Source organism: Berghia stephanieae, chromosome 14 (assembly GCF_034508935.2).
Source record: "Berghia stephanieae isolate SIO BIC M18660-M18661 chromosome 14, UCSD_Bste_1.3, whole genome shotgun sequence".
Classification (NCBI taxonomy): Eukaryota; Metazoa; Mollusca; class Gastropoda; order Nudibranchia; family Aeolidiidae; genus Berghia; species Berghia stephanieae.
Window position 1 is genome coordinate 31,963,454 of NC_088373.1, and position 18,916 is coordinate 31,982,369.

An 18,916-nucleotide genomic window follows, 5' to 3' on the forward strand; every position below is an offset into this window, starting at 1 on the left:
ATATTTACACTCAATTAAAAACAAAGATTAAATCGGATTTCTAGGACTAATTATATGGTTATTAGATGGGTTAAAGTAGGATGGTCTAGTGTGACGTTATTTGGACTTGAGATCGGGCACTCAACTTCAGATTTAAAACGTTATCTGGTCTGAGCGAGTCCTGTTTGAGCGGCGCAGTGTTGAGTCCTTTGAAAAGGGGATTTACATACATTCATTCAACGTGGTCTGGTTTAAAACTAATACCTGACAGGTAGCCGCTTTGTCTTATGTCTGAAAAGAATTAGAATATTAATGGATAGAATAGAATAAAGACAACCTTAACCCCCTGATTGGGAGACTAACGGGGAAGGTTCCTTAGAGTAGATCATGCGTGAACCAAATTGACACCCATGGGATCCAAAAGCTTGAAACCCGATTTCATAAGTTTGATTAGTAGAACAGCTATATCACAAATTCCTTTACGTGGGATTCGAAGTAGTATTCATATGACGACTGAGAGGCGTTGTCATCCATAGCAACAGGTTTGAAAAATAACAACTCATGGTTGTTTAAAGCTAATATCCCATTGAAAATTAAGCTCGTTCTACAGTAACGTGACACTGTGATCGCGCAAAATAAATTATTTATTCTTCAGATGAAATATTTAAACAATCGCAATAGCACGATTTATAATTAATATCCCTCTCTACATTTATTATTACATCATTTAACCTTTACTTGTTTATGAAGTATCTTCATGCTCATTTGATTATTTATTTATACTAAACACATTTTAATGCAAGGATTCTATTATAAGTGTATTATCGACACATTGACAGCACATATCCACTTCTTGTAACAATGTAATTTTAAAACAGTATTCTTTGCCAATGTATATTTAAATACTTACATTAGATATTTCTTTATGTATCGATGAATTGTGTTGCGATACAGAATGATAATTTCCATGCAAGGATGAATAAAGTATATCTTATCCTATCCTATCTTATCTTATCTTAAAATTGAAAACGTGAGCATTTATATAGAGCAATATCTAATACTTGCGTAAAGCGGGACGGTTTGTGACACTTGATATGAAATATTACAATATTTTTTTTCCAGGCAGAGACAAAGCTCCTAACGATCAGGTATTATTTTTACTCATGAGAACAGTGACATAATTAGAGGAAATATTATTTTCCAAAGGCTAAACAAGGCGGCGTTCAATATGGGACTCGAACGCAAGAACTTCTAGTCTGAGTGTCTGACCGCAAGAGCGAATTAGGGAAAACTTAGATCATCCCACGTCACCCTTATAGTTCACTGACCACATAATTAGTCGCTGCAATTCGATTTGATCTTTTCTAAGTAAATGTAAACATGTCACTCTAATCATCTTAATTATTTGTTATCGACATATGGCAAACACACATGAGTCTAGATAAAGTCAGTGAATATTTTTTTAAAATAAGAGATGAAAACTAATAATTCTCGCGATTGAAAAGGTCCTGGCGAAGGTTATCATCTCTACGAAGGTAAACTATTCACTTTAATTCTATAAAAATGAATAATTCTGTATAATATTAATCCTTGACTCATTCACACTTCTTTCAGATTTTTGCTTTACACCAGTGCCTGATTTCTAATTGATCACTTTGATATTTTCAAAATAATAATGGAGTCAATTTAATGTCTGTGTTTACGTCGTTCGTTCTAGTCTTTTTAAAAATGTGATGTACCCAAGGTTCACAGCGGAAACGCCTAACCACGCAAAGAATATAGGCCAAACTATAGGGTATTATCTTTGGTGTAGTGCATCTGACCGGTGATCATGAACTTTGAGATTCAATTCCCAGTGGTTACTGGGTGATTTGTGAATGACATATTTCCTGATTACTGGTCAGCCGTGCTACAATGTTTATCATCAGCTGCCAAAGCGTCCCAGTCCGAAGATAAAGGGGGCGATCGGCAATAAGCCATAAAATTCAAGTTCTCGATAAGAGTATGCGATACGAGTACGACCAAGAGTTTTTTGTATTTTACTCTTTACTTTGTCTTGTACTGTATCATGCACACCGTTTCCGTTCTTTATCCTTCCACAAGTCCCTTCTCCGTAATTTGTCTCTTTGATGTTTTATAACCTTTTCCTTAAGCCTGAATTAAAGGTGCAGGGTCACCATGGAGACAGGCATGAGATCAAAAAAAATCATAAAAAATAGAGCTTTAAAGATACAGTCTTTCCCTTTGGATATAACACTAAAGACTAATTTATCTATGATATAAATGTATTTGTGTGTTTGTGTTAAGTATATTGTGAAAAATCGCATTTTTGGTGTTAATTTCAGATTTACATTGATAGAAATGGAATACTCACCGCGCGCAAAGTTTTGTAAAAGATTTACCTAGCAGGGTTTCGAAACGTTGCCAGCATGTAAAAATGATGTTAATCTACAAAAGAGACTATGGATAAGATTGACCGACACAAATTTATTTTTTCGTACCGCATCAAATTTACGCCTTTTGACTGGTATTTTTTCGCACAATTGGGAGATGATAAGATCAAATTTTACAAAGATAATACAATATCCATAATTTATTCTATAGACAAAGATAAGAAGAGTATATGTTCCAAATTTGAAAGTAATCGGTTAATAAATAAAAAAGTTATCAAGCGCGCGGGGGCGCAAAATGCCATTTTTCGGAGAAAAAATGATTGCGATTTTGTTCATCCTACCTTCAGTGAGCACCTTTGGAGTACGGTTGTGTTTTTGACGGGCCTCCAGATTAATATTGTGGAATCACTCAACTCAGAAGCGTTAAGTGATATGTGAGAGAACAATTTATTACTGTGTATAAGTTAAGAGTATATACAAATATATCGCAACAACATTTTAAGAAGGAAAAATAGTATAAGTAACTCAACTATGAAAAGTAAGGAACAAAGAGTGCATCCTTCTCTAGGGCATGCCACTCTGATATTTGTTAAGCACAAATAATATTTTAACAATGGACTTAATGAATAATAACTAATTAAGCTGTAACTAAAATCAATTAGCTAATAACTAAGGGGAGCAACTTTTTCTAGAGTAACTCTATGTATAAGTCCATAACACCTCCCTGTTTTGCCTGAGAAGTAGGTTTCGAAGGTTCGAAGGCTAAAATCGATTGGGGAATTTTCTGGTACGACACGATCTTCTCAGTTGGACACGATCCGATTCACGATTCGATTCTGCTCCGGGGGTAGCTGCATTCGATGATGAACGCTCACAATAATCACCGATAGGATTAGTAATGAAATCGTCCTCTATGGTATCATTTGCTGTAGCAGATACGTTTTGGAGAGGAAGGTTGTAACGTGGTCTTATTTGTTCAATATGACGCTTCCACGTTGTTCCGTCTCTCTGGAGAGTTACCATGACATGACGTGGTCCCAACACTTTGGTGACAGTTGCGGGAATCCATTTCGCCTCTCTGTCATTTCGATTACCAAAACGTAAGGAATAAATGTGTGTCCCAACTTTATAACGCGTTTTTGTTACACGTGGTTTGGAATTTGAGGTGGACAATGGGCGGAGTGTGTCGATCAATGTGCGAATTTGACGTCCATGAAGCAATTCACTAGGTGACGAACCAGAAGCTAAAGGTGTGCGACGATATTGCATAAGAAATTGTTGCAAGGCTTGTCTTGGAGGAAAAGACGATTTTCTCAAAGCCTTTTTAAAACTTCCCACAAGTCGTTCTGCTGCACCGTTTGTAGCGGGATGATAGGGAGCTCCAGTGAGATGTTTGATTCCCCTCTCCCTACACCATGTCTGAAATTCGTCAGAAGTGAAGCATGCTGCGTTGTCCAACACGATAGCGTGAGGATAGCCGAAGTGAGCGAAGTCCTCTTCCAGAAGGCTAGTTGTTGCTTTCGTTGACGTCGAACTGGTTGCGTGAATGCATGGGTAATTTGAGTAGGTGTCGACCATTACTAACCAGTTATTACCCATAAAATTCACTGCGTGATCGATGTGCATTCGACTCCACGGTGAGTCTGGCGTTATCCATGGATGGTTTGGCTCCTTTGGTGGGTTGTTTTGGTGTTCTGCACACGTAACACATCCACGACACGTATTGACGATGTCAGAATCAATACCTGGTCAATATACGACCGTTCGCGCTAATTGTTTCATGCGTTGCATGCAGAAATGACCGTTGTGAAGGATATTGAGGACGTCTCGTTGCAAACTCTTAGGAATAACGATTCTTGATCCGTAGAATAAACATCCATGAGACGTTGACAGCGTGTCCTTCATCTTGAAGAATGGTTTAAGATTGTCCGTTTTGGAATCTGATTTAGACCATTTACGACTCGTGTTTCTCATGACAACGGATATGGTGTCATCTTTAGTGGATTCTCTAGCGATGACTCCGGGGTCAGTAGCTCTTAGCTGTTTTCCAACTGTAGAGATTGTAAACACAGTGTTGACATCTTCTCCATCTTCCTCTTTGTCGAAGACTGGGTCGGCACTTGCAGGAAGTCTGCTCAGTGCATCAGCGTTGCCATGGTGAGCTGTCTTACGATATTCAATTCTATAGTCGTACTGACTTAGTGTCAAAGCCCATCTGGCCAGGCGGTTGGCAGCTAAAGCAGGTACTGGTTTTCTTGGACCAAAGAGCGACAATAAAGGCTTGTGATCGGTGACGAGTATGAAATTGCGACCGTAAAGAAATTGATGAAATTTACTCATCGCAAAAATGATTGATAACGCTTCCTTCTGAATCTGTATCTTCGCTGAGTATTGTTCAAAATTTTAGAAGCATTGGCAATCGGTCTTTCACTACCGTCTGGGAAACGATGGAATAACACGACTCCCATTCCAACATTTGATGCGTCACAAGATATACCCACGTCGAGAGATGGATCAAAATGCACAAGAATTGTCTCGTCACAAAGAAGTCTCTTCACATGTTGAAAAGCTGTTTGTTCTTTAGCTGTCCATTTCCATTTAACTTCTTTCTTGGTTAACTGATAGAGGGGCTCTAAGACAGTTGCAAGATTTGGTAAATATTTCGAATAAAATTGTACTTGTCCTAAGAACGATTTTAGGCTCGGTACACTAGTGGGTGGCGGCATTTTAGTGATTGCATCAACCTTTGTGCCTTTTGCAATGCCGTCTTTTGATAGTAGATGACCCAAGTACTCACACTGTGATTCTGCGAAAGAACATTTTTGGAGATTACAGCGAAGTCCCTTATCATGAAGTCGCTGTAATAATCTACGCAGATTGTGTCAATGATCGGTGGAATCCTTGCCACTCACAAGGATATCGTCGATGTAGACTGCGACACCTGGAAGATCCTGAGTCAGTTGATCCATTATTTGTTGAAAATATCCGGGAGCTGAACTGATGCCAAAAGGTAGTCTCGTTTGAAGGAGAACACCTTTATGCGTGCTGAGTGCGAGGCGTTCTTGCGATTTTGGTGACAACGGGATTTGTGTGTAAGCCTCGGCTAGGTCGATTTTGGAAAATCCGTAGCCTCCTCCTAATTTGCGCATGAGGTCGTCAGGTAACGGTATCGGATATCTGTGAGTTTCCAATTGCGGATTAACTGTAACAGAGTAGTCTCCGCATACTCGAATTTTCGGTCTCTCACCACTGATTGTCATCTTTTTTATTGGCACAATCGGTGTTCCAAATTCGTTGAAGGATGTAGGTTTCCAAATACCCTTTGCAATACCGGCATCCAAGCTCTTGTTGAGGTCGTCTTGGATCGCATAGGGGACGGAACGAGGCTTGTGAAACACAGGCGTCACATCGGCTTTAAATGTAATGTCAAGTTCAAAATCTTTCAATTTACCGAGTTCTGGTTTGAAGACATCAGGAAATTCTGCACACACTTGTTTACATGCCTTTTGAAGATGTGACATGGTTGTTGCGGGCTTACTACGAACAGATTTTACTTTTGTCGTTTGAAACAGTTCATCTACTGAAACATTGAGCATTTGTATGGCAGAACGTCCTAATAAGTGTAACGGCATAGTGGTGACAACAAAGTTTATCTCGCGGCACGTATCATTCACAGACACCGACAAGAAAACAGTTCCAATGACGGGGAGTTCCTGGTTGGATGCACATTGGTACTTAATGTTGGCATTACAGAGTTGTGGTTTGCCAATCCTCTCCCATGTTCTAGTTGAAATGAAATTGTCACCAGTCCCTGTATCTATTTCGAAAACAATTTCATGGTTGGATACAGTCGTAGCTAACTTAAGCGGTGTCACTGAAACGAAATTGACCCGTGACTTGCGACGAATCGTGTTGATGTTAGGCGAACTCGACATTCTCTTTTTACGTCCACAGGTTCTTTCGAAGTGTCCAGTTTTCTGGCAGAAACGACAAACGGCTGTTTTGAATTTGCAGTTTTGTCTGTTGTGGCGCCCATCGCATCTCGAGCAGGTTTGATTTTTATTATCAAAATCCGTTGTCGGCTCTGTCTGTCTTTCATTCGAACGTTTGATACGCTGTTTGTTTTGACTGCCTTGCTGAATTATCGGAATCTGTTTTCTTTGAGGCTTAATTTTATGGACCTCGGGTTGAACAGATAATGCAGTCTCGTTAGCCACTTTTGAGGCATCTTCTATCTCCGTGGCGACCTCGATGGCTTTGTTAAACGAAAGCTCGTCCTCCTTGTGCTTGAATAGCGCTTCAAGAACAGCTGTGTTGTTAACTGCACACATGAAACAGGTACGCATAGCTTCATCCAAGGGGTTTTCAATGGATGGGAAATCGCATGTGACAGCGCTCTGGCGAATTCTAGCTGCCAATTCCTGAATAGTTTCGCCTGGTTTCCTCTGGAGGCTCGTCCAAAATTTATAACGTTCTCTGACAACAAATAGTCGAGGGTGGTACTGCTCCATCATATATTTTTCGATATCTGGAAGACTGAGGGCAGTTATCGCCTTAGCTGGTGTTTCTTGACTCGCCATGTTAGTCAGTATTTTGTAAACAACCGGCGATTGGTTGACAAGGAAAACGTCTGCTTTCTTCTCATTAGGTACGGAGTGAGCAGTTAAAAACGTATTAAAACGATGCCAGTAGTCGCTCCATATCTCCAAGGCAGGGTCGAATGCGACAAAGCTCGGAATAGCTGGAGGTTTTGGTAAACATGTATTGCTACCGGTCATTAGTTTCATGAACATTTCCATCTGCTTTTCTTGTCGACTTGCTTCATTTGCTCATTTTGCTGTTCAATCTGTTGTTGTAATATGGTTATGAGCTCTATATTTGACATGATGACAGTACTGCTGACACGACTATATTATGTATAATAAAGGTACGAAGATAGGACGCGAGCGAAGGGTAGTAAATTATTGACGAAATATAACTATAATTACTCACCCAAGTGTCCGATTGCTTGGTTGTATGAAGACGACGTACCGTTTTGTTTTCTTTCGTGACGTAGGCAGTTGACCTCAGCGCCCACGAGCTGTGACGGGAAAAAAAGGCGGGAAGGCTTCTTACCACGTGATGGGCGGCTGTCCACGAAGAAGGCGTCTTACCACGTGCTGACGACACTGCAGGCAGAAAAGGCACTTGCTCTGGTTTTCTCGGCTGGCAGGTTTCCGTCCGTGGTGTGCTGGCTTTTCGACTGACGTCACAAAACGCTCCAATAGGCTGATGCGCAGGATAAAGGTGAAAAATCCTCGTCGCCAATGTTGTGTTTTTGACGGGCCTCCAGATTAATATTGTGGAATCACTCAACTCAGAAGCGTTAAGTGATATGTGAGAGAACAGTTTATTACTGTGTATAAGTTAAGAGTATATACAAATATATCGCAACAACATTTTAAGAAGGAAAAATAGTATAAGTAACTCAACTATGAAAAGTAAGGAACAAAGAGTGCATCCTTCTCTAGGGCATGCCACTCTGATATTTGTTAAGCACAAATAATATTTTAACAATGGACTTAATGAATAATAACTAATTAAGCTGTAACTAAAATCAATTAGCTAATAACTAAGGGGAGCAACTCTTTCCTAGAGTAACTATATGTATAAGTCCATAACATTCTTCTTGTCTTGCCTGGATCTCTTCGACTGCTAATCTGGCATTACGTCTGGCACGCCGCGATGCTTCTGTGATTCGCTTCCTGACCTGCTTAATCCTATTGGCGTCGGTAATCCGGAAGAATTGCTCACTGAATAAACCGCAAGATATTTGCATATTTTCTAAAACATCTCTCAATGACACCGTACCATCATTAAATATCAGCACTGAGATTTCAACAGTTTTTAACCCGTGATATGACTCTTTTGGACAAATTTTCGATACCAAACTATTCAACGACTCGTTAGCATTTTGCGTAAACCCGTCAAGGAACTTACGTAAAAGATCGGGATTCGACAAGTCGCGGAAAACGGGCTTACACGCCTCCATAATCGCAGGTGATAGGCTATTGTCATGCGACCGTTTCGCATACACCCCCTATACTTACACCATTTTTCATCGCAAAGATTATAGTACGGCTTCTCATCCGTTGAAAGCTTATGGAAGTAAATGGCCCAAATTGCTTTTCGCATACCACTCAAGTCATGCTTATTGGCACGGATAGCATTGCCGTAATAAGTTTGTATTTCATCTATCACGTTATCTGTCAATCTGCCTTTTCCCCCCTATTTTCTTCCCGTCACTCATTGTTTTTCCAGACATATAATTTTTCACCTTCCTAAGCCGGGTACCCATTCTTTTTTGTACGTGACCAGTACATTCCACCTTCTCAACTGTCGTTTCCCCATAAGGTTTAGAATATTCTACTGTTATAAAACTATTTGAATCCTCAACACTGATAAATTATGTGTATCGGAAATGATGCTTCTCCGCAGAGCGTGAAAAAAATTATGTTGCTACAGCGGGCTCTTCTTTAACATCGAAAAGCAAGTAAGACAACATTGTGTTTTATCACCGCGTCTGTTGTACATATATATATATATATATATATATATTATATATATATATATATATATTATATATATATATATATATATATATATATATATATATATAGCGAAATAATATTCGAACAAAATGCAGACATGAGTGGCGCCGTAATTTGGGGCAAAATATGAATAAGATGAGATACTTAGACAACGGTACTCTGATGGCATACTCTCCAGAATACGTGTATACAGTTTTGGATAGAGTGATGACTTGACTTACTTGACTTAGATGCCTTTCGCGTCTCGACCGAAAGATCGGGTCGCCTTGGCTGTTTCCAGTATTTCCTGTGTGAGGTGTCTCCAATATTGCCGGTCCTCTGCTAGGGTTCTCAGATTTTCAAGGTCCCCTGCCGTTATGAGACTAATGCTTTGTCCAAGTGTTGTGAGGTTTTTGTTTAGGATCACAGGGAGTGTTGTGATCGGTCTTCCTCTGAAAAGGTTCCCGTGTTTTTGGAAGTATCCCGACATGGCTTGGTTAGCTGGTATGTTTTTGTCCCTGCGTAGTATGTGACCGAAAAGTTGCCATCGTTGTTGTAGAATGTCAAGGGAGATTGGTCTTTCTTTTGTGATCTTATAGAGTGATTCATTTGAGATCTTTTTTGGGTATTTGATGTCCAGTACCCTTCTTAGCTGTGTGCGATGGAAGGCATCCAGATGTTCTTCTTCGGATTTTGTCAACGCCCAAGTGCCGCAGTTATACAGAAGTACCGGTTTTACAAGAGCACGGTACAGTTTCAGTTTGGTGTTTCTCTTTATTTTGTCACCTCTAATCCATACATTGGTGAGTTTACTGAGTGCGGCGTTTGATAGCTGTTTTCTTCTTTGTACATCCTCGGTGTCTCCAATTAGTGAGCCGACTTTCTTTGTTCTTTTCCATTCCTCTTTGTTCCTCGATATTGTTGTAAATTCGGTTTTATTGGCATTGACTTGGAGGTTATATTTCATGAGGGTATTTTGTATGATGTCTATATTTGCTGGTGTTGATCCAATAAAATCGACATCATCTGCATAGGCGATTTCTCTAGCGATTGCATTCTCAATATGAGTCGTTGGTTTTGGAATGACTTTTCGAACTTCTTTCAGAGCGTGTTCTAAGTATATTGTGAACAGAATCGGGCTCAGACTATCTCCTTGGGGGGTCCCGATGTTACTTTCGAACTGCGTCTGTTTTGTGGCCCCGTATATCCTTGGTTGTATCTTTGTGTTGCTGAGGAGAAATCGGATTATTCGGAGCTCGTCTTCGTCAACTATGTCTGTTAATATCTCCAAAAGTTTTCCTCTGTCGATCGTATCAAAGGCTGCGGACATATCGATTCCGGTTATTGTTATGGATATGTTTTCTTTGAGTGCATTTGTTGCCAACCATTTATGTGTCCATACAACGTCCGATGTGCTTCGGTCTTAGCGAAACCCGCTTTGGCTATGTGATAGATATTTTTCTATTTTCGGTCTAATTCTGTTGAGGACAATAGTTGACAGTGTTTTTCTTATGGTATTCAGTAATGTTATTGGGCGCAGGTTGTTTACGGGTCCTTTCGTTTTTCCTGGTTTTTGTATTGTAATTAGGACACCTCTGTTTATGTCCCAGTCTGTGTGTGTTGAGAATGTTTTGTTCATTATGTTTGCAATGCTCAGATCCAGGGAGAGGGTACCGCATTTCAGCAATTCAGCGGGAATTTCATCTTCGCCTGGGGATCTGTTATTGTTAGAGTGATGAGCAAAATTGAAAAGATGGGCGTGAAACTAAATGTTGAGAATGTATGGTGCTCCCAAAAAACTAAACCAAAACGAACTTTTACTTGTCAATGAAAATAGACTATCACACAAGTGAATTTAATTATCTATGCATTATCTTTGCCTATGATGGAAGAGACATTGAGGACATGAAACAAATAATAAAAAAGTAAGACATATGTTTCATAATATGAGTCCATTTGTGTCAAACAACAACCTTAATTTGAAGACTAGAGTGAAATTAATGAAAACATATGTAAAAAGCTCCCTTTCATAGGTTTGTGAAAAAACATGGACGCTCGACTAAGAATGTAATAGGAGGTTTGAGGCATTTGAGATGTGAATGTATAGAAGAATGTTGAGACTATCATAGACAGACAATTATACGAACGAGAAAGTGTTGGTAGAGTTAAGAAAAAATATAATACTTCTGTTTGATACCATCAGAACGAGGCAGTTACGGTTTATGGGACATAATACTGAAAACTTATATAGCGCTATAACTCCTAGATACCAGACTAAGCGCTTAAATTACAAATTTACTTTGGCTGAAACATAATCATTCACACACACAAGCACATACACACACAATTACACACACGCATACATACAAACACATACACAAACAGCACACAACACAAACCTAACCTATCTTGCTTCTCATACCATCTACTAAAATCGAAACAGATATGTTTTAAGCGAACGTTTAAAAATAGAAAAAGATTCTTTTTCACGAATGCTCTGCGGTAAGGCGTTCCTAACAGAGGGTCCGAAATGAGAAAAGGATCTCATTCCAGCATTTTTCCGAATTCGGGGGACAACTAGTTTTGTAGAATCTCCGGCCGAACGTAAGGGGCGGGATTTTGAATATCTTTCAATTAGTTCCGAAAGGTAGGAAGGGGCAGTACCTTCAAGACAACGATAAACTAAAACACAAGCTTTGAATGTAATCCTTTTCTCAACAGGCAGCCAATGCAGGTCATGAAGCAGAGGTCCGACAGAGTCGCACCTACGCTTCATGAATACTAGTCTGGCAGCGCCGTTTTGGACAATCTGAAGACGTCTCAGATTATATTGCGAAACGCCAAATAAAAGAGCATTACAGTAATCCAATTTCGATAGTACGAGGAACACAACCAGGTGCTTGGTCACATCGTCCGATATGAACCGTCTAATGGAAGCAATATTTTGTAGTTGGAAAAAGAGAGATCTAACCAAATTATTAACCTGATGTTCCATCGACAGTCCAGAGTCTAAGGATGTGCCAAGATTTTTCACTTTGTCAACAATTGTGTGGAGGAGATACAGAATAGAAAAGTTGGTAACATCGGGGATGACTAATTAAAAGGAAGCTAGAGGAGGAGAGTGAATGGCAGATGTGTATAATATAATGTCAAAAAATGATTAAAATTGTGTATCTATGGATTGCGATTGTTTAGCTACAGTTTTACAGTGTTATTTGTAAAGCACGTTAATGTCAATGAAAACAAAATTCAAACATTGAGCAATGATAGTCACCTCAAAATGTTAACTCCCTTGTCATGGTGGAGGTGCGTAAGTGCATATCGCGGGCAAAGGTATATCAGGAAGACAGTTTTGAGACCATCCCTGACAACCATTTGTAGGCGAGGGGGTGGGGGTGGGAATGGGGAAAAGCGGGAAATACGACTCATCAATGGCGAAAGGGCTGGTCTCACAATGATATGTCGTTGTGTTCACGTCAGGCGCGGTCAAGATCTTAGCGAACGTCACAACAAAACTTCAGCTAGTGCGTAACATATCGGGATCAGCCTCCTGACGCGTGTAATTGTCCCTTATTATTAAGAGACTGACCATGGTAAAAATTCAGCTTTCACTAAATCTACTGGCAAATTCCAAACTCAGATTATACGGTGCTCCAACGAGAGGACACTTTGATGCTCAAATGAGGATAATCTAATGAGCCTTCGAAGGTAAGAGTCATTGAAAGCCTGAAGGAGGCATTGGGGTAACAAATAATTTATGTGGTGACGGGCGAATTGTATTTACACAATATTTATAAACTTCAAAAAGCAATTGGTCTACTCTATCTGTTCCGTTGGTTGCCCCCCCCCCCCCCCCATCTGTGTGGGGTATAAAATTTACTCCCAGTCGCAGAACGTAGCAGACAAAAAATTCCAATCTCCGTTTACGATAGGAAGCAACGGTGTCAGGAGACATTGGGATGTTGATATTGCACACCCTAGTCGCCACCATTGGTCAATGATAAAGAAACCCGATCCTGACCGGGACATTACGAAGGCTGCATAGGAATGCTAGGAAAACATAATTATAAAGCACATACACGAGCTTAGCAAACGATACCCACATCAAGCTATCAAGCGAGGCATACTAAAAACGTGGACTCCCTACCTCTTTGCGGAACGTTGACCAGTTAGGAAAGTTAACAATTGTACAGCAGCAGAAATGATGTAGAATGTTGACGAATCTGGGCTTGGGGCCGGTCTGGAAGGCGGAGGTAATGTCTGACGAAAACATAATTAGCATTCTTAATTGCTGCATACTGGCGAGAGATAGATAGAGAGAGAGAGAGAGAGAGAGAGAGAGAGAGAGAGAGAGAGAGAGAGAGAGAGAGAGAGAGAGAGAGAGAGAGAGAGAGAGAGAGAATGACGTAACTCAAATGTCTTCTTCGTACTCTCGTGTTCAATGAATGTGCGGTTTGATGCAAGCGAGGGTTCACAGCGTAAATCGCGTACCCTTGTGAAGGTTATAGGTATTAAAAATGTCCTAACTATTGGGAGCCTCTGTGGTGCAATGGTATCACATCTGACCGGTAATCAGAAGTTCTGAGGTTCGATCCCCAGTCGAGGTCGACTGATTTTTTGGAATGTTTTTTTTTTTTTTTGTTGTATTTTTCTGTCTTGCTTTATCTGGTAAATTCCATACATGGCTGAAGAAGGGGTTTGAGCCTGAAACGTCCCTGACATTTAGGACATTTGTTCTTTTTGAAGTTGTCAAATTCAATATTCCGTTTATTACTTTCAAAATTAATTTGCATTTTTTCTTATCAATATTCCAGGAATTTCAAAAATGTCTTGTGCCAAACTCATAATATCTTTCACGTTCTCAATGGTCTTTCTGGGTGCTGGCATCCAATGTATGAGTACTCGATGTCAAACCAGGCTGGATCTTTGTTCACGTGAGCATGAGCAACGCAAGGATGACTTGGGAGAACAGCCAGCAGTTGTCGATACATTTTGTAATAATGTTTTTTCTTTTAGAAAGTGCATGAATGATTGCTATGAAGCTTTTATTTATCATGTTAAGGATCCTTTATTTGTGTACGAGACTTTGAAATATATTTGCTCAAATAAAATTAAGAATCGATTCAATAATCTTATAGCATCAGGAGAATGTATTGATAGAAGTGGCGATATGAGACCAATTGTGAAGGCAAAAGTTAACGGATGCATAAAGGTGAGGACATGTTATATCTAACTTTATTTATGTATTTAAAGAAGAGTATCTATACTTCAATTTCAATAAAACATTTGCGACGACGACGACTATTACCACTACTACTACTACTACAACTACTACTACTACTACTACTACTACTTCTACTACTATACTACTACTACTAACTACTACTACTACTACTACTACTACTACTACTACTACTACTACTACTACTACTATACTACTACTACTACTACTACTATTACTACTACACTACTACTACTACTACTACTACTACTACTACTACTACTACTACTACTACTACTACTACTACTACTACTACTACTACTACTACTACTACTACTACTACTACTACTACTACTACTACTACTACTACTACTACTACTACTACTACTATTACTACTACTACTACTACTACTACTACTACTACTACTACTACTTACTACTACTACTACTACTACTACTACTACTACTACTACTATTATTACTACTCCTATCTACTACTACTACTACTATACTACTACTACTACTACTACTACTACTACTACTACTACTACTACTACTACTACTACTATACTACTAATACTACTACTACTACTACTACTACTACTACTACTACTACTACTACTACTACTACTACTACTACTACTACTACTACTACTACTAACTACTAATACTACTACTACTACTACACTACTACTACTACTACTACTACTACTACTACTACTTACTATCTACTGCTACTACTACTACTACTACTACTACTACTACTACTACTACTACTACTACTACTACTACTACTACTACTACTACTACTACTACTACTACTACTATAATTATTATTATTATTATTATTATTATTATTATTATTATTATTATTATTATTTTTATTATTATTATTATTATTATTATTATTATTATTATTATTATTATTATTATTATTATTATTATTATTATTATTATTATTATTATTATTATTATTATTATTATTATTATTATTATTATTATTGCTACTACTACTGCAACCACTACTAGTATTTAAACAACAAGAAGCATTACTATCACATACATAAATATATTCATACATGTACATACACACACGCATATATATATATTTTATATATATATATATATATATATATATTATATATATATATATATATATATATATATATATATATATATATATATATATATATAAACATTAACTTACATACATACATGAATTCATATATTTATTAATAGGGAAACTTGCAACAAATTGGTAACATCTTTGATATTCCCGAAAATGGACTGATGCAATGCACTGTTTGTTGGTCTTACGAGGGACAAAATAAACAAACTCCAGAAAAATACAGATCGTGACAACCCGCGTTGTACTGCAGAAAGTCAGGAAAACTCCACTCCCGAATTTATACAGCAGCTGCATTGGTTGCCAGTGGACCAACGGATTAAATATAAATCTTCAACTATCGTTTTCAAATGCTTGGAGGGCTCGTCACCAGCGTATCTCTCAAACCCAATGAACGGTATAACCCACAGCGATCGCTTCGATCAACGAACGACCTCAAATTGAAAAAAAAAACCGTTGTCGAGTGCAGGCTGGTGAACGCTTCTGACCCACGGTTGTGGAATTTACTACCACTAGAGATACGTTATTTGTATTCATTAGAGGAAGTCAAGCGTCGATTGAAGACATTCTTATTCCGACAGGCGTTTTTTGATTATGTGTATTATTAGCTTTGTTCGTGTACTGTGTTAGGGCTTAATCTATGTTATGCGTCCAGAGCCCTCTTGATGAAGGGATGTTTAATGTACTATACATGTATACCATTATGTATATAAATATTTGGAATATTTTACAGATTTGTTTTTTGATGTTTTCGTTCGCTCTTGGTCGTTTGTTGGTTATAGCGAGTCCGTCATCTCTATAGAGGCCGATGTATTTGTGTGTATGTTGCAGTTGTGACAGGTTGTAGAGTCCGACCAGTTCGCATGTTTCAGCACCGTCGAACGAACCCATTGTTACGTCGAAATCATTATGTCGCATTGTCCACGGCGTGTTGTCATAGTATAGTGTGCTGTGCTTGGTGTGTTTGATGATGTGTTTTTCCTCTTCTGTGATGTTGGTGTATTTTGCTGCGAATTCCAATGCTTTGTTTAGTAAGTCGGGGGTGTTGGAGGGGTAAAAATCGCAAATGTCGAAAGAGATGAAGGTGCAATTTTCTTTGTTTTGGATATTTTAAAACCATTTAATGACTTCATCGGTGTTTTTCCACTGGTTGAATTTAGTTGCTTCTTTGACGTTTTTATTTATTTTTTCTAATATCTTTTTGCTGATTTTTCCAATTTCAGATTTGTATGGATTTATTAGTCTACATTTTGGATTATTTTTGAAGTCAGGCTTGTGATCTTTTAATGTGATGAACGCTCCTCTTCTTGGTGCTATATCGATTCGATCGCTAAAGTCAAGTCTGTTCGCTATATTCTTATCTTCTTTTGTGATCTCTTCGGTTCTATGTGTTCCGTCAGCACAAACATAGGACAGCAGTTCCTAAAGTTAATTGATACACACTTTCCAAAAAAACACAAGCTACATAAAATTATCAACAGGAATACCATAAAAATAAACTACTCGTGTATGCGCAACATAGAACAAATAATTTCAAGCCACAACAAAAAAATATTAATAAACCACCGACAAGATCAAAACCCACCCACCAGAAAATGCAACTGCAGAAATAAGGAACATTGCCCGCTAAACAAACAATATTTAGAATCACGTTTAATTTACCAAGCCAGAGTCACCGAAACTAAAACAAACAAGCAAGAAAAATATGTAGGACTAACGGAAAATAATTTCAAAACAAGATACAACCTCCACACCTCAACAGTTAGAAACACTAACAAAAAAACATCCACAAAACTCAGCGAACATATTTGGAAATTAAAAGACAACAAACTAGACCACAACATTTCATGGAAAATTTTATCTAAAGCAACAGGATACACACCAACATCAAAACAATGTAGATTATGCCTGGAAGAGAAATATAACATAATTAAACACCCTCATGAAGCCACACTCAACACGAAAAGTGAGATATACAGTACGTGTCCAAATCGCCGGAAGTTCTTGTTAATTAACTTTAAACCGGAACCACTTCAAGAAACAACAACAGTCAACAAAACGACTCAGTCCTGACGATGGCAAATTAAGCCTGAAACATTAATGTAGACTGTCTCAAACATTGTGGTAAATGTTTTTAAACATAATAATTCGCTCCATTACTACATGTCGAGCACTTTTCGTACCATATTTGTATCAAACACGATTCAATATGCATATATATATATATATAATGCAAATTGTCACTCACAGGATGGTTTACGCCGACTGAAGACGTGTAAGACACAGAAACGAATCGTCTCGGCCACAAAAAATGTGAGTGACAATTTGCATTCTATATTAGCTCTAACCATCAATATCGAGCACTTTCGTACCTACGAGTACCCACCAACACTCATATTTATATATATATATATATATATATATATATATATATATATATATATATATATATATATTTATAGATGCATATATACATTCATACATATGCACACATATGTACATACATACATAGATGTATCCATCCACATAACACACATAATACATATACACATACATTTGGTATATAATCCCAACATAATCGACGATTGAAATTATTGTATATCTTTAGGAATCTCACCAGCTGGCTGTAAAGGAGAGAATGCGTACAGATGGCCAAATCACCAAAACATTCTGTTTAACGTTTCCCTCACTTATTCAGTGTCTGAGAAATAAACTGGAACCGATTTGTGGTCACGAACTTACAGATCTCTATGTCGGCCTAATTGTAAATTCAACGTCAAATATCATATCTTGCCAGGAACAACTGTAGTAAATATATGAATCATTCATCTTAACAAATCACTACCACATTATCTCATTCGTTTGTATTGTTTCATTCATCCTGTTTTGTTGATAAATGGGAAACCCCCAGAAACGTCCATTTTATCTGTTTTTGAAAATTAATTTAAAACTTACACTCAATTTCACATTGATATTTATTTCTTCGAGCTTCGAGCAGCAACATTGACATGACACAGGAACCGATGTAGCAAACAAAATATATCGTTAAACGTCTTCAGGTCAGATGATGATATCAATGATGATTATAACGACGACGATAGCGATTCACATGATGAAAATGATGATTCCAACAAGGCAAAACCAAATTCAATTATAACGACTTTGATTTCATTGAAATGTGTATGGAGAATCGAGACCGATACTTTTTGCATTGCAATCTTTACCTCTATTTACTTTACGGGTGTTATAATCGTTTTCACTTTCTTTTTTGTTATTTGATTAAAACTAATTTGGTCTGAAAAAAATCATCTTTGTTTTGAATGTTTCAATGTTTTGAAAAATTAGGATAAAGTCCATTCAATATGTCACTCATCGCCTCATTCCCTATTTATGCTCAACTGAACTAGACTACAATAACATATTTTTAACACAAAGCAGAATTCCGAAGTGTTAGACTGTAGTTGTTCAAAATATGACCTATTAATGTTATCATTTTTGCGTTTTTATAAGAGTAGAATGTTCATAATTAAATTCAATTTAAAGTCAATTTTTTCTAGTATCTGGTACATTAGGCATAATACCAGATAGAGATGTTGGTTTACATATTACGTCTTGCCTTACAGAATTA

General features: G+C 37.9%; 1 protein-coding gene across 1 annotated transcript; it reads left to right on the forward strand.

Moving 5' to 3' along the window:
• Positions 1-13,845: 13,845 nt before the first annotated feature.
• LOC144960153 (uncharacterized) lies at positions 13,846-18,583 on the forward strand. Its single transcript, XM_078893151.1, has 2 exons — positions 13,846-14,153; positions 17,897-18,583. The coding sequence occupies exons 1-2, from the start codon at positions 13,965-13,967 to the stop codon at positions 18,095-18,097; spliced, it is 390 nt and encodes a 129-aa protein (XP_078749277.1). The 5' UTR covers positions 13,846-13,964; the 3' UTR covers positions 18,098-18,583.
• The last annotated feature ends 333 nt before the right edge of the window (positions 18,584-18,916 follow it).